The sequence below is a fragment of the Polypterus senegalus genome, chromosome 5 (assembly GCF_016835505.1).
Source record: "Polypterus senegalus isolate Bchr_013 chromosome 5, ASM1683550v1, whole genome shotgun sequence".
Lineage (NCBI taxonomy): Eukaryota > Metazoa > Chordata > Cladistia > Polypteriformes > Polypteridae > Polypterus > Polypterus senegalus.
The window spans coordinates 155,550,275-155,564,236 of NC_053158.1; the positions used below are offsets into that span (position 1 = coordinate 155,550,275).

Consider the following 13,962-nt stretch of genomic DNA (forward strand, 5'->3'; position numbering starts at 1 on the left):
TTGCCTTTTATTTCTGACCTCGATTTGTCCTGCTATTTTTTCAGTTTCACTTGGTTCTGATGATTAATTTCCTTTTGTTTGCGTCAATGCGATCTTTACTATCTTTTTTTGATACTGTAGCAACTGACGTAATAAAGTGTCACAAAAGTTCTACTTTAACAATCGCCGACTGCGTAACCCCACGGGTCTCGCCTCCCCCTTACCGCATCAATCAGTACCCAGCTATCAGTCTTCCGTGCTATACTCTGCCCTCCCTCGATCGGACTTAACAGTCACTTAAAACAAAAAAGACTTCAGCTTGGCTGGGACGCTACAATACTTTCAGATTTTACTGCTTTCATATTCTGTACCTTTCTCTGCATGTGTATCGCGCCTTGGGTCTCTTTTCTCCACGCTGCTCTTTCTTCTTTGCTGAGAGCACAGGATATGTGTGTGCCACATGACTTTACATGACTGAATGTTTTGCTGGCTGTCCATACTCTTATTTGATAAGAAGGGCATGTCTTGCAAGAATCTTATGTTCCATGGCCCCGCGAGACTGCCCTGGGACAATCTCTTAGCACCAAGTCTCATGTTTACGGTTCCTGCGAGACACTCCGTGGCCAGTCTTTTTTCTCTTGCGGGTCTTTTAAATGTCTTCCGATTCCGAGAAGATCATGTATCGTCGCCTTGCTTTTCCATTCCAGGATTTTTTTTATAAATAGAGAGATTGAGTTATGAGACCTAGTGATATCATTTTTGTTACAATTGCACTTTATATGTGTTCAATCATGAAAAGTCATTAAACTGCAGGGTAGTTGATTATTTAGGGTGAGTGAGGTTAACTTCTGTTGGGACACATTTGTATAATAGATTAAACTCAGAAACATATATCTGTTGTGCCCACTTATTCACATCAAAGTCATGGGAAGCAATACATGTCTTTGTAGCAATGGGCAACAAATGGAAATCAGCCCTTACTGGGGCACCATTCCATTGCAGGGAATAGTCATGCATACTGAGACAATTTAGAACTGTAAAATAATGTAAACTGCTTGTCTTTAAGATATAGTAGAAAGATCCATGCAAACACAAGGAAAACATGCCATATTTGCTCAGAGTGAGATTCAAGATGTGAGATACTCTAAACATCTGTGCCCTTGCGCTAACTAACGAATAGTTCTTATTTAAAGTCAACAATAAGTTAAATGTTTGAGCCAAGGTTCATGTTTAAATGATGATATTATTATTACCAAAACAGGACACATGTCTAAATATAAAATGTGTAGAATAAATTAGTATACATTATAATGTAATACAGTTGAAAATTTATTTGTGGTAGGTTTGTAAAGTTCACAGCTTAAATATATATAATAGTTCTATTTGTAAAACAGTATAATGCCTGATTTACAGTAATAATGAGCTAGAATGATTAGAATGTAATTTCTTAATTTTTTTTCAGTCTGAGCCAAAAAAAATAAAAATTTTCAAATTACTCATGATTAAAAAATGGAAATATTTTTTTTACTAAGACTGGAAAATAGTATTTCGTGGGCCCTAGTGAGTGAAGTACAATTTTTAACAAAGTTTTATATGTCTGTGTACTTAAAATTGTATGTCCTTTTTGCATCAAAAATTAAATATTGAAATGCTACTCACCAAAACCCACTATGCCAGCCAGTAGATTCAATTTTTCACTACTCATCTACATATACAACATGTTTTATTTATAATTGACGAAGGCAGACTATTTAACTTTAAAGCTGGTTTCTTGGTCTGTTTTAAGCAAATGTTTAGCCAATACTTAAATTTAGACAAATTAATTTCATGCAAAGTATTTTTGAGTGTGCACAATAGCCACAAATCTACCTAATACAACAACTGAACGATTGCAACTCTAAGACGAGATGAATAAAAAGTTAATCCAATTTCAGTATATTATTGTGTATGTTGTCAGCTGTAATGACTATAACATACAGTGAAGTGGCTGACAATAGAGTAATTTAGAGTACAACGCTGACTTTTAAGAGATACTTACAATAAACCTGTGAGTCTGATGTGTATCCGTTATCCTGCTAAGCTGTATATGTTTTATTAATATTTAATATAGAACAAATGCAAGTTTTTCCAAAACGACGCAGTTGCTTTGAAGCACTTTACTTAAGTAACCAGCACCTTTCACATATTTTTATTTCTTTTTTTATTTTATTGTTTGCAAACATTAAAGTTGAACTTATACAGAAAATGACTTCATAACACTAGGAAAACAAAATTAAAAGAAAGAAATCAGAAAATTAAAAAATAAAGCAACAGAACAGAATTCAACCCTCACCTGAGAGAAAGAGAGCAAAGCCAACAGAGAAAAAACATATGTAAATGCTTATTCTAAAATTGTTTTAATTAAATCTTGTCATATTTTAAAAAGTTTGGAACAGCTCCTCTAATCAAGAATTAGATTTTTTCCAATTTCAAATAGTGTACAACAACAGTTACCCACTGACCTACAATAGGTGGGTTGGTATTCTTCCAGTTAAGGAAGTGTACGTGCTAGTAGTGTGTTACAGGCCATTAAAAGTTGTCCTTATCCACTTTAAGTCCGTCTGGGAGTGCTCCTGTGTCCACATATTTTGTGTGTGTGTGTGTATGTAATGATCATTGGGGCATTTTATAACTATTATTTCTATCATGTGAAAGGTTGTAATGCATCACCATTCTATTGTAGGGAGGTTAATGGTAACAAAATTCTGTCTATTCTGTGTGAAAGGAATTTTACTGAATAGGTTATGAGGATGATTTCGCAAATGCCCTGTCTGTTGCTTTCATCATTACTTCTAATTTTATTTTAGATCATACTGCCATGCTTTGGAGTATAGAAACTGGAAAGTGTCTTCTTAAATATGTTGGTCATGCTGGATCAGGTAAAAACTTTTCAATAGTGTTGCATTTTGTTTGTTATTTTGACTGTGGTATGTCTCATTCTTCAGTTATATTTTAGAGTAAAAGTCAAAAATATATATATATTTCACAGTCTTTATAGTAATATTTTTGTTTAACAAAAATCAGATACAAAATGAATCATTTTCTGAGGTGAAAAGCTTCTAAAGATTTTTTGGCAATGTATATATTCTTGCTTAGTTGGACCATATTTTTTGAGTAGTAATAATGTTTCTTTTTTAACAATGTTTTATTACTCTTGAGTTCCAAATCAATTGATATGTCGTCATCTGTCTCTAAAATTGTTTACTGAACTGTTGTATACCTTTTATTTCTTTAGATATTGTGACACATTAGATCCTGGCATACAAATTTAGGAGTGACTTAGTCCAGTTTTGTTTTCATATGTGACTTCTGACTACAGCTGAACAAATTATTTAGGAAATAGTCAGTTAGGTTGTCATATATTTGATTTTAATATAGACTCAATATGCTGCAGCATAGCACTGGCCAGGATATGAACCGTTAGCTGGTGATGAATATGTATATCCTGCAGATGCTTAGTTGAATTGAGATCTGATGATGGGGGATTCCACTGCTTTAAGCTGAATTTACTGTCTTGTTCCTGAAATTATTAAAACACTTTCCTAATCATTAGGCCTTTGAACTAGGATCTGTGTGTAGACAGGTGCAACAAAAGTACACCTCTTATCATTAAACCACAAACGATAACCAGTGTTGTTAATAACCTGTAGCCTAATTGATCCTATTCCTTTGCTGGTGTCCCTGTCCAGTTCCTTAGCCCATTGAGTATAAGTTACATAGGAATAGCCACTTTTTGCCCCTACTGTTTATTTTTTATTAAACTAAATTAAACAATTCATCACAAACAGTTAATATATTTTAAAAATATTATATTTTTGCTTTTTTGGAGTGTGATCAAAAAATTTGTCCCAGGTGATCTTTGCTGATCATCAGAAATTGACCACTTTTTAAAATTCTTATCAAGTCTTGTAATCAGAATTAAACCAAACTGACTGAATAACACTGTAATTTTACAGCACTGTTGATTACTAAATGAAAGTTAAACAATTGGAATAATACATAATATACAGTATCATTCTGAATTAATAAAATAAGAATTTGATTAATGTCCATGATTTAAAGACTTTCAGAAAGGGTCTGAGTGTAGGATCTCACTCACAGCTTATAGAGGGGGTGTGGTAGTGTTAAATACTTTTTGATACACTGCACTATTTATTTGAAGATTTTGTTTGGACTGTTTTTAAATAAAAGCACTCTTGCACTTTTTTGCATCATCCCTTTGCTTCGTCGTTGTCTCTTCACTGATCAGCTCATCCGGTGACATTACCGACGGTGTCGGGTTCAAAAGCTCCCAAAAATGGAGATTGGAGCATGAAGTGGAACCATTATCGTCACACTGAGTCACAGCTCAATAACTACAAAGACCAGTGTTACTGTCTCAGGGATGCATTAAGTTACTCCTTCAAATAAAAAGACAGTATCTGTAAATTGTATGTGTTCTTCCATGTAGAAATGTAGAAGATACAGTTGTTAAAGTTGAAAAGTAAAATTAAGTAATATTTTACCTCACGCTTACCTGATTCAAGCCTGTCACAGTCATCATAATAATATGTATCTAGTTTGTAGTATAATTTAACAAAATACATTTAGGATATAGGAGTATCCATCAACAAAAACAAAGCAAGATATTTATTTTGCATATTTTATTTCTTTTACATCAAATAAATATAGAATGTAGGGGAATCTGTTAACAAAAACAAAAGCTGTTACAACATGATTTTTTCTGCTGTTTTCTACCAACTTGAGGCATTATTAGCAGAAGCTCTGCTCATATTTTGTTAATAAAGAAGTGAAAATGTTTAACTCGTACTGGTTTTTCTTATTTTGCTAACCCTGGAATTAACTTACATCTTTTTCATTGCATGGTAAGCTGTGACAAGCTATTGTTGTAGAAAATTATATGGCATAACAACAGTGAATTAAATTGAGCTGAATTGAATTATTTTAACTTGGTGGCTAGGAATGACCTTCTAAAGGTTTGTGCTGCACATTACCTTCAGTAAGATGTTGGTAATTGCACTTTTTATTAATATAATAGTTAATTAGATATTCACTGAATCAGTGGATAAAGAATTCTTTATTGAACGCCTCTTTGTTCTGAAATACCCTGATGTGCTTTCTTAAAGGTTGAGAGTAAAAGAAAAGTAATAATTAGAAGTATTTATTTTTTCCTTCTAGTTAATTCAATCAAGTTTCATCCAACAGAGCAAGCAGCTTTAACAGGTATGTAAAATAAATTATATATAAATTATATAAAAAATTAGATTGCAACATAAACAATATATTGAATAATTTCTTTTAATAGTTGTCTTGCTTTTCAACATTAATAAGTACTGCAGTGTAAGCTATTACCTTTTTTCATTACTAATCCTGCGCAGTGTTTATCTACAACTTTTAACACATATCTTTCATTAGTTAACAGTAGCTTTAATATTAAAGTTAACTTTTCCCCAGTTTATACCATGCATTAATGGGTTGACTATATAGAAGTCTAACATTTAAATGATTATCTCAATTTTCTGTTCACAGTGTAATACAATACATTTTCTGTAAGTCTTTGTCCATTATTATTGTAAATAACAAGGAAATCATAGTAATCTCAAAGAGGAGATGTACGTGACTATGATTTGAGTCGCTGTATTTAGTCTGACTACTTTCCTAGCCACGACCTTTGGGCTAGGGAAAACATGTGTAAGGGCAGCAGTGAATCTGGGGTGCAGAAAAGGTAGGCATTGACATTTGTCTAAGACCCAGTGCTTCCATTTTTGGCAGAAGGCAAATTTGGGTCCTTTCCTTTGCGTAAAGAATGAACAACTGTCTTAGCTGGTCAAGGCAAAAGGAAGCATTAGAGACACATCACTTAAGCACTGATACATGTGCAATACCAGTCCAGTTTAAAAATCGTATTTTGTATTCTTTATCTGTTAATTTTATTTTTGGATCAGTGAATTATTGATTTACTAATTGTTATTTAATCTAGTAATGTTTTTCTCCTAGTCCTACCACCACCCCCAAAAAGCCAACCATCCCAAGATCAGACACTGGATTGTGGCCAAAAACAAAAAATAGAATCATTGGAGGTTTTTACATGTTTATTAAACCAAAACGAAATCAGAAGAGATGAATTGTTGAGGCCAAGGGTGGGAGATTCCCATCTAATATAGAGCAGCTAATCTGCGAGAGAGAAAGAAAATTCAGAACAAAAGAAAAATCCATTGGATTATCAAGTCCTAAAAAAATAGGATTCTTTTTGCAGTGATAAAGCTTTTTAAATCACAGAGAGCTGTCTCCCTCTGAAGAAGTTTCATTTATGAACTTGGATTTCCAGTAGCAGGTCAATTTAAATAGGATCCGGACTGGAAGGGCAGGAGTTCCTGCAAATGAATGGAAGGGATATCAGTGGTCTTGGTTGTGTCTGCCTTCATTCTAAATACAAAACTGGAGATGTAGTTACTGACTGTGTCACCCCGTCACCCTTCCCCTAGGCTCCTGAATCTTACTTGTAGGATAATATATTGTGTTTATATATCTTCTTCTTCTTTCTGCTGCTCCCGTTAGGGGTCGCCACAGCGGATCATCTTCTTCCATATCTTTCTGTCCTCTGTATGTTGTTCTGTTATACCCATCACCTGCATGTCCTCTCTCACCACATCCGTAAACCTTCTCTTAGGCCTTCCTCTTTTTCTCTTGCCTGGCAGCTCTATCCTTAGCATCCTTCTCCCATTATACTCAGCATCTCTCCTCTGCACATGTCCAAACCAACGCAATCTCGCCTCTCTGACTTTGTCTCCCAACCATCCAACTTCAGCTGACCCTCTAATGTACTCATTTCTAATCATGTCCATCCTTGTCACATCCAGTGCAAATCTTAGCATCTTTAACTCTGCTACCTCCAGCTCTGTCTCCTGCTTTCTGGTCAGTGCCACCGTCTCCAACCCATATAACATAGCTGGTCTCACTACCGTCATATAGACCTTCCCTTTCACTCTTGCTGATATCCATCTGTCACAAATCACTCCTTTGACACTCTTCTCCACCCATTCCACCCTGGGAAACATCATTGTCCACGGGGACTCCTGTCTAATCTCGTCTGTCAACTTGTCCATCACCTTTGCAAATAAGAAAGGGATTAGAGCTGATCCCTGATGTAATCCACCTTGAATGCATCTGTCACTCACACCGCAGACCTAACCATGGTAACACTTCCCTCGCACATATCCTAAATTGTCCCTAGTGTGTGCTTGGTGTGTGGGTATGTGTGTGTGTGTGCCCTGCAGTGGGCCGGCGCTCTGCCCAGGGTTTGTTTCCTGCCTTGCGCCCTGTGTTGGCTGGGATTGACTCCAGCAGACCCCCGTGACCCTGTGGTTAGAATATAGCAGGTTGGATAATGGATGGATGGATATCCTGTACAACTCTTATATACTTCTCTGCCACTCCCGAATTCCTCATACAATACCATAACTCCTCTCGAGGCACCCTGTCATATGCTTTCTCCAGTTCCACAAACATGCAGTGCAACTCCTTCTGGCCTTCTCTATACATTTCCATCAACACCCTCGGAGCAAACATTGCATCTTTGATGCTCTTTCTTGGCATAAAACCATACTGCTGCTCACTAATCATCACCTCACTTCTTAACCTATCTTCCACTACTTTTTCCCATAACTTCATGCTGTGGCTTATCAATTTTATCACACTGTAGTTACTACAGTCCTGCACATCACCCTTATTCTTAAGTATTGGCACCAGTAAACTTCTTCTCCACTCCTCAGGCATCCTCTCACTTTCCAAGATTCTATCAAACAATCTGGTTAAAACCTCCACTGCCATCTCTCCTAAACACCTCCATGCTTCCACAGGTATGTCATCTGGACCAACGGCTTTTCCATTCTTCATCCTCTTCATAGCTGTCCTTATTTCCTCCTTGCTAATCCGTTGCACTTCCTGATTCACTATCTCCTGATTCACTATCTCCACATCTTCTAACCTCTTCTCTCTCTCGTTCTCTTTATTCATCAGCCTCTCAAAGTACTCTTTCCATCTGCTCAACACACTGTCCTCGCTTGTGAGTACATTTACATTTTTATTCTTTATCATCCTAACCTGCTGCACATCTTTCCCAGCTCAGTACCTCTGTCTAGCCAATCGGTACAAGTCCTTTTCTCCATCCTTAGTGTCGAACCTCTCATACAACTCATCATATGCCTTTTCTTTAGCCTTCACCACCTCTCTCTTCACCTTGTGCCTTATCTCCTTGTACTCTTGCCTACTTTCTGCATCTCTCTGACTATCCCGCTTCTTCTTAGCCATCCTCTTCCTCTATATACTCTCCTGTACTTCCCCATTCCACCACCAAGTTTCCTTTTCCTCCTTCCTCTGTCCAGATGTCACACCAAGCACCCTTTTTGCTGTCACCCTTACTACATCTGCTGTAGTTTCCCAACTGTCTGGTAATTCTTCACTACCACCCAACGTCTGTCTCACCTTCTCCCTAAACTCAAACTTGCAGTCTTCCTTTTTTCAACTTCCACCATTTGATCCTTGGCTCTGCCCTCAGTCTCTTCTTCTTCTTGATCGCCAACATCATCCTACAGACCACCATCCTATGCTGCTTAACTACACTTTCCCCTGCACCACTTTTTTTTCACTTCTACTTCAGATTGACTCTTCTGCATAGGATGTAATCTACCTGTGTGCATCTTCCTCCACTCTTGTACGTAACTCTATGTTCCTCCCTCTTCTTAAAATACGTATTCACCACAGCCATGTCAATCCTTTTGGCAAAATCCACTATTCTCTGACCTTCTTTATTCCTCTCCTTTACACCATACCTACCCATCACCTCCTCGTCTCCTCTGTTTCCTTCACCAACATGTCCATTGAAATCCTCTTCAATCACCACTTTATGTCCCTTGGGTGCACTGTTCATCATTTCATCCAACTCACTCCAAAAATCTTTTTTCTCATCCATTGCACACTCAACTTGTGGGGCATATGCACTAACAACATTCATCATCACACCTGAAATTTCCACCTTCATAATCATTACTCTGTCTGACACTGTTTTCACCTCCAAACACACTTGACATACCGTTCCTTCAGAATAACCCCTATTCCATTTCTCCTCATATCCACATCATGATAGAACAATTTGAATCCACCTCCGATCCACCTGGCCTTACTCCCCTTCCATTTAGTCTCTTGCACGCACAATATATCAACTGTCCTTCTCTCCATCATATCTGCTAACTCTCTCCTCTTACCAGTCATACTGCCAACATTCAAAGTTCCTACCCTCAGTTCCACTCTCTTTACCTTCCTCCTGCCTCTGGACACGTCTCCCCACTCTTCTTCTCCTTCGGCCAACATTAGCTCAATTTCTGCCAGCAGCCTGTTGACTAGCAGTACTAGTGGCGGTCGTTGTTAACCCGGGACTCGACCGACCCAGTATGGAAATTTGTATTGTTGTCCGCATATTGATTTGGCAGAATTTTATACCGGATACCCTTCCTGACGTAACTCTCCCCATTTATTTGGGCTTGAAACCAGCATGAAGAAACACTGGTTTGTGCATCCCCTGTGGCTGGGTTATATGTATATAGTGATACCTTGAGATACGAGTTTAATTCCTTCCGTGACCGAGTTTGTAAGTCAAAATGCTCGTATCCCAAGTCAATTTCCCCCATTGAAATTAGTTGAAATGAGATTAATTCGTGCCAGCACCCCCAAAAAAACCCAATTTTTTGTTAAATGTTTTCAACATAAGAAAAATGCATTTATAATGTATAAATATTGTATACAAACAAAATAAAACCTAATACATAAAAGAGAATCTAAAAAAATAAACATATGTTGGCGAAGCCGATTAGCGTATTGGAATGTTTTTTTTCTTTCACTTCACTTTTGCTTACTTCATTTTCTTCTTCACTTTTTTTTTTCTTTTTTGCCACGCTTTCGTCACTTTCATTTGCAGGGCGTTTCAATAGACACCTGTCCAAGGAGCTTTGTTTAGTCCTCCCCTTTAGAATGTTTCTGAAATTAGTTAGGCAAGTGTCATTAAATAGTGTCACTGCACGATCAGTTGCAACTTTTTCAGGGTGTTTCTTTTCAATAAAGTCAAGTGTTAGGCAAGTGTCATTAAATAGCGCCACTGCACTATCAGTTGTAACTTTTTCAGGGTGTTTTTTTTCTTTAAGGTTCAAAACTTTTTCCCACATGGCAAGCACTTTGTTTATCTCACTTTAAGAGATAACCTCCTCCGTGATACCGATCTCCTGCAGAACCTTCGTATGTTGCTGCGTCTGTAGTTCTGTCAACTCCTCTGTCGTCAGTTCCTTGGAATGTGCATTTATCTACATTCTTTTGACAAGAGCAGCAATGACTACAGTTGGTGCTGTGGCTGATACCTGGTCAAAACTATTTGTTGTACCGCCAATCAAAGATACAATGCCCCATCACCACTATCAGACTATCATGCGGCATTTGCACTTTGACAGCAAAGACACCCGTGGAGAACATGTGAAAAACAACAGATTTGCTGCAGTTTCGGACATGTGGCAACGTTTTGTTGAGAACTGTGTTCTGAGTTACAACCCAGGGCAACATATTACAGTTGATGAGCAACTGTTTCCAACCAAGCTCTGTTGTCCTTTCTTTCAATACATTGCGACTCAGCCTGACAAACTTGGTATAAAGCTTTGGATTGCAGCAGATTTGGAGACTAAAGTACATATGCAATGTCACTCCTTATTTAGGAAAAGATCCCAGTTGTCCCCCAGGAAAAAGACTTTCCAGGTCTGTGGTCATAAAGCGGGCATGCTCAAAAAATACACGTGTAATGCCATGAAAAGTGCACGCAGACACTTCAGTTCGCAAGCATGCTACAGCGTAAAGTCACAAGTACAGTGCAGAGCTATAGCGTGTCTTTATGTGAAAACAGCATTGTCAGATGGGGGCTGTAGGGTAGGATTGTGAACGTGACTGAGAGAATGAAACTGGATAAAAAAAAAACAAAGCTAACCTTTACAAGTATCATACATTTACATCGGCTGTTACAGACTGAAATAAAATGTATGTTTTTATTCTAAAATAGTAAGAATAAAAGCAGTTAATTTCTCAAAACAGAGTCATCGGGTTCGAACCCGTGAAGTTTTCATTACCAGTCAACAGCTGATACCGTTGTGCCACCGAAGCATCTGTAGTAAATGCGTGTCAATGTCACACACTAACGTGGGTTCTTTTTTTGAATAAAAGCGCACTTGTTGTTATATTTGTACCTTTTGTGAAAGTGTTTCTTTGATATTTGGACTTCAGGCTTCACACATTATAAACTTCATGTCTACATTTTGTCAATTATTACTAAAACATGAAAAATGTTTCTGTTTTAATGATGTGTTGACATAGATCGTTGTAGACACGGAACACACATGAAATGCATGTGTTCCAAATATCGATATAGTATTTCTAAAAGGTGTGATTTTGCTTGACTTCTCACTCTATACAACTCTCAGGCAACTGACATGCAGGTAAACAGACTGCGCGCCGGTGGGGGATGTGATAGCAGGCTGCTTGCTGTTTGCTGCTTATCCACACATTTATAGGACAATAGACACTGATGGATAGGTGAGAAGCGATTTAAGGTGGGACGGACCTACAAGTTTTTTCGTAGGCTCTGGTAATTGTAGTGTTAATGGTCACAAAACTCACTGTTAAGTTACAGGCATTCCCTCTCTGCTTGGAGGAATGTTAGACTCATTGACTCCTAATCCTTCCATGTGCGTGAGTTACGAAATGTAAACAAAGGCAAGATGGCATCGACATCTCAGTGCAGAAAACAAACTACTCAGCAGATGATGTTTTGCACATTATCGCTGAGTCTGACTCTGATTTTTCAGAATCTGATTTTGTTGAGAGTAATCGGCAGATCGAGCAAGAGAGTGAGGAACTGGCATCAGCTGATTGGACACCAACCGATGCTGCCCCAGCTGATCGGCTGCCAGCTGAGCGCATTCGCGCAGCCGATGCACCTGCGGCAAGGTTCGTGTGGGAGAAATACCCAGACATTGATCCATGGGAGCCAAACTGGCTACCGGACTTCACAAGACAGCATGGCTTGCTGTTGGACTCGACAGATTATCAGCCACTGGACTACTTCAGGCTATTCTTTCCAGAGGCTGCCTTTCAGCTACTTCACCAACTGATTCCTCACAGCCGCTGGACCCCACGACCCTGCCCAACACCCAGTCCATGCAAGCATTGAACAGGTTAGGAGCAAGAACACCAGAATCAACTGAAAAAAAAAATGCAGAGGTTCTGCCTCCACTCTGCACAGCACTTACAGTACCAGTGTACAGGCTGGCCATGACATTTAGCGACTCTGGGGAGATCCCGCAAAGTCTCAGGATGGCCCACAAGGCACCTCGATCAACTGAGTTGAACACTTTACAAAAATTGACTAAGGATGCAAAGAAATTCAGCTGATATTTTTGTATGTGCATGATGAGAACCCTCAGTGCTAGGACACAGTTGATGGTAGACTTCTTAGGCATAAAACCACAGTTCTCTGGTTGCTGGTAGGTGAGTATGTGATCACTGATCCTATTGAGGATGGCCAGGTACCAAGAGCAGTGTAGTTGCAAAGATCCAGGTGATCACCCTTCCCTTTCCAGGTAGGAATGACAGTCCCATTTTCCAGTCAGATGTGATGCCACCTGTCTCCCAAATGGAAGCAAAGATTACTTGGAATGCCAGGAGGACAGCCTTACCACCACCCTGGAGAATTTCACCCCAGATATCACAGATCCCTGCAGCCTTCCATACCCTCAGTTGGTTCACCGCCTGTGCAATCTTTGTGAGACTGTGTGATTCACAGCTCAACGGAGGATCATCAGCCTCAAGAACCGTGGACCAAGATTCCCAACATCCTAACCAGGGGATCAGCTTTAAACAGCTTTTCTAAGTAGCCAGCCCAGTGGGTCACAACTATAGTTTCATCCGTAAGGACTGTTCCATTATGCACCGTGACTGCGACACAGATTTGGATGTGCGTTATGCTTTAATTCCTCTGTAAACGGGACGTGGGTCACTAGACCATAGATGGTGTGTCACTTGATCACATATTCTTCTTACAAACACCTCCTTATCTGCCCTCCGAGCCCTCACAGCCATCCTTTTCAGAAACAGAATTTGCCATCAAGCCCAGCACTGTGACTTCTCTCGTTAATATCCAGGGTGCCCTGCAAGATGAAATACCCCCTTCTGGGAACACCGGCAACACCAACAGAACCCTTAGCAACCTTCAGGGTCTTATCACAAAAGGTCTCCCATATGACATTAGGATTGGCAGTCTCACCTAAGTCTGCATGTTCCTCACAGAACCTGCATGCAAACTCATCCCGGTCTCTGGTCTGCATACCTCAGAGAGTGCCACAACTGAAATGCTGAGTTTGTGAAGTTCCTCAGACAGCAGAGGAAGATGGTGGTCATGCCAGAGAATCAAAACGCGCCAACCCAGATGGGCTGCTACAAATTAGGACCCAGGTGTTGTGCAGTGGGCGACGTCTCAGCACCACACCAGTCCCAATCCCCAACAGGCCTGACCCCATTGGCTCTCCGGCAATTTTGACTCTTTCAGGGATGCTGCTCCTGAGTGCTTCCCCTCATCCCCTTAATAATACGAGCAGCCCTCCTGTGGGCAGCTGCAGCAGAGATGTTCCTGTGGAGATCAGAAAGGTTTTGGTCTCCAGGCTACAAAAAGACAAAGCTGTGCAAGAAAATGTCCAGAAAAGAGAGAATAGGCTGATTCCGAACAGAAAGGAATGAGTTATGAGGAAGATTAAAGGTGCTGAACATTTTCAGTTTAAGCAAAGAGAGATTTAGAGGTGGCATGATTGAAGTGTTTAAAATTAAGAAAGGAATTATCACAGTGAATTCTGGTGGCTACTT

At 39.2% G+C, this 13,962-nt stretch overlaps 1 protein-coding gene across 6 annotated transcripts in view; it reads left to right on the plus strand.

The window, feature by feature from the left end:
• Positions 1-13,962, plus strand: part of wdr37 (WD repeat domain 37) — a 156,280-nt gene that overhangs the window by 68,804 nt on the left and 73,514 nt on the right. For all 6 annotated transcript variants that reach the window (XM_039753535.1, XM_039753534.1, XM_039753531.1 and 3 more), the window contains 2 exons: positions 2,826-2,897; positions 5,197-5,241. In XM_039753535.1, coding sequence (XP_039609469.1) covers positions 2,826-2,897; positions 5,197-5,241 — 117 coding nt within the window. The remainder of the gene's footprint in view (positions 1-2,825; positions 2,898-5,196; positions 5,242-13,962) is intronic.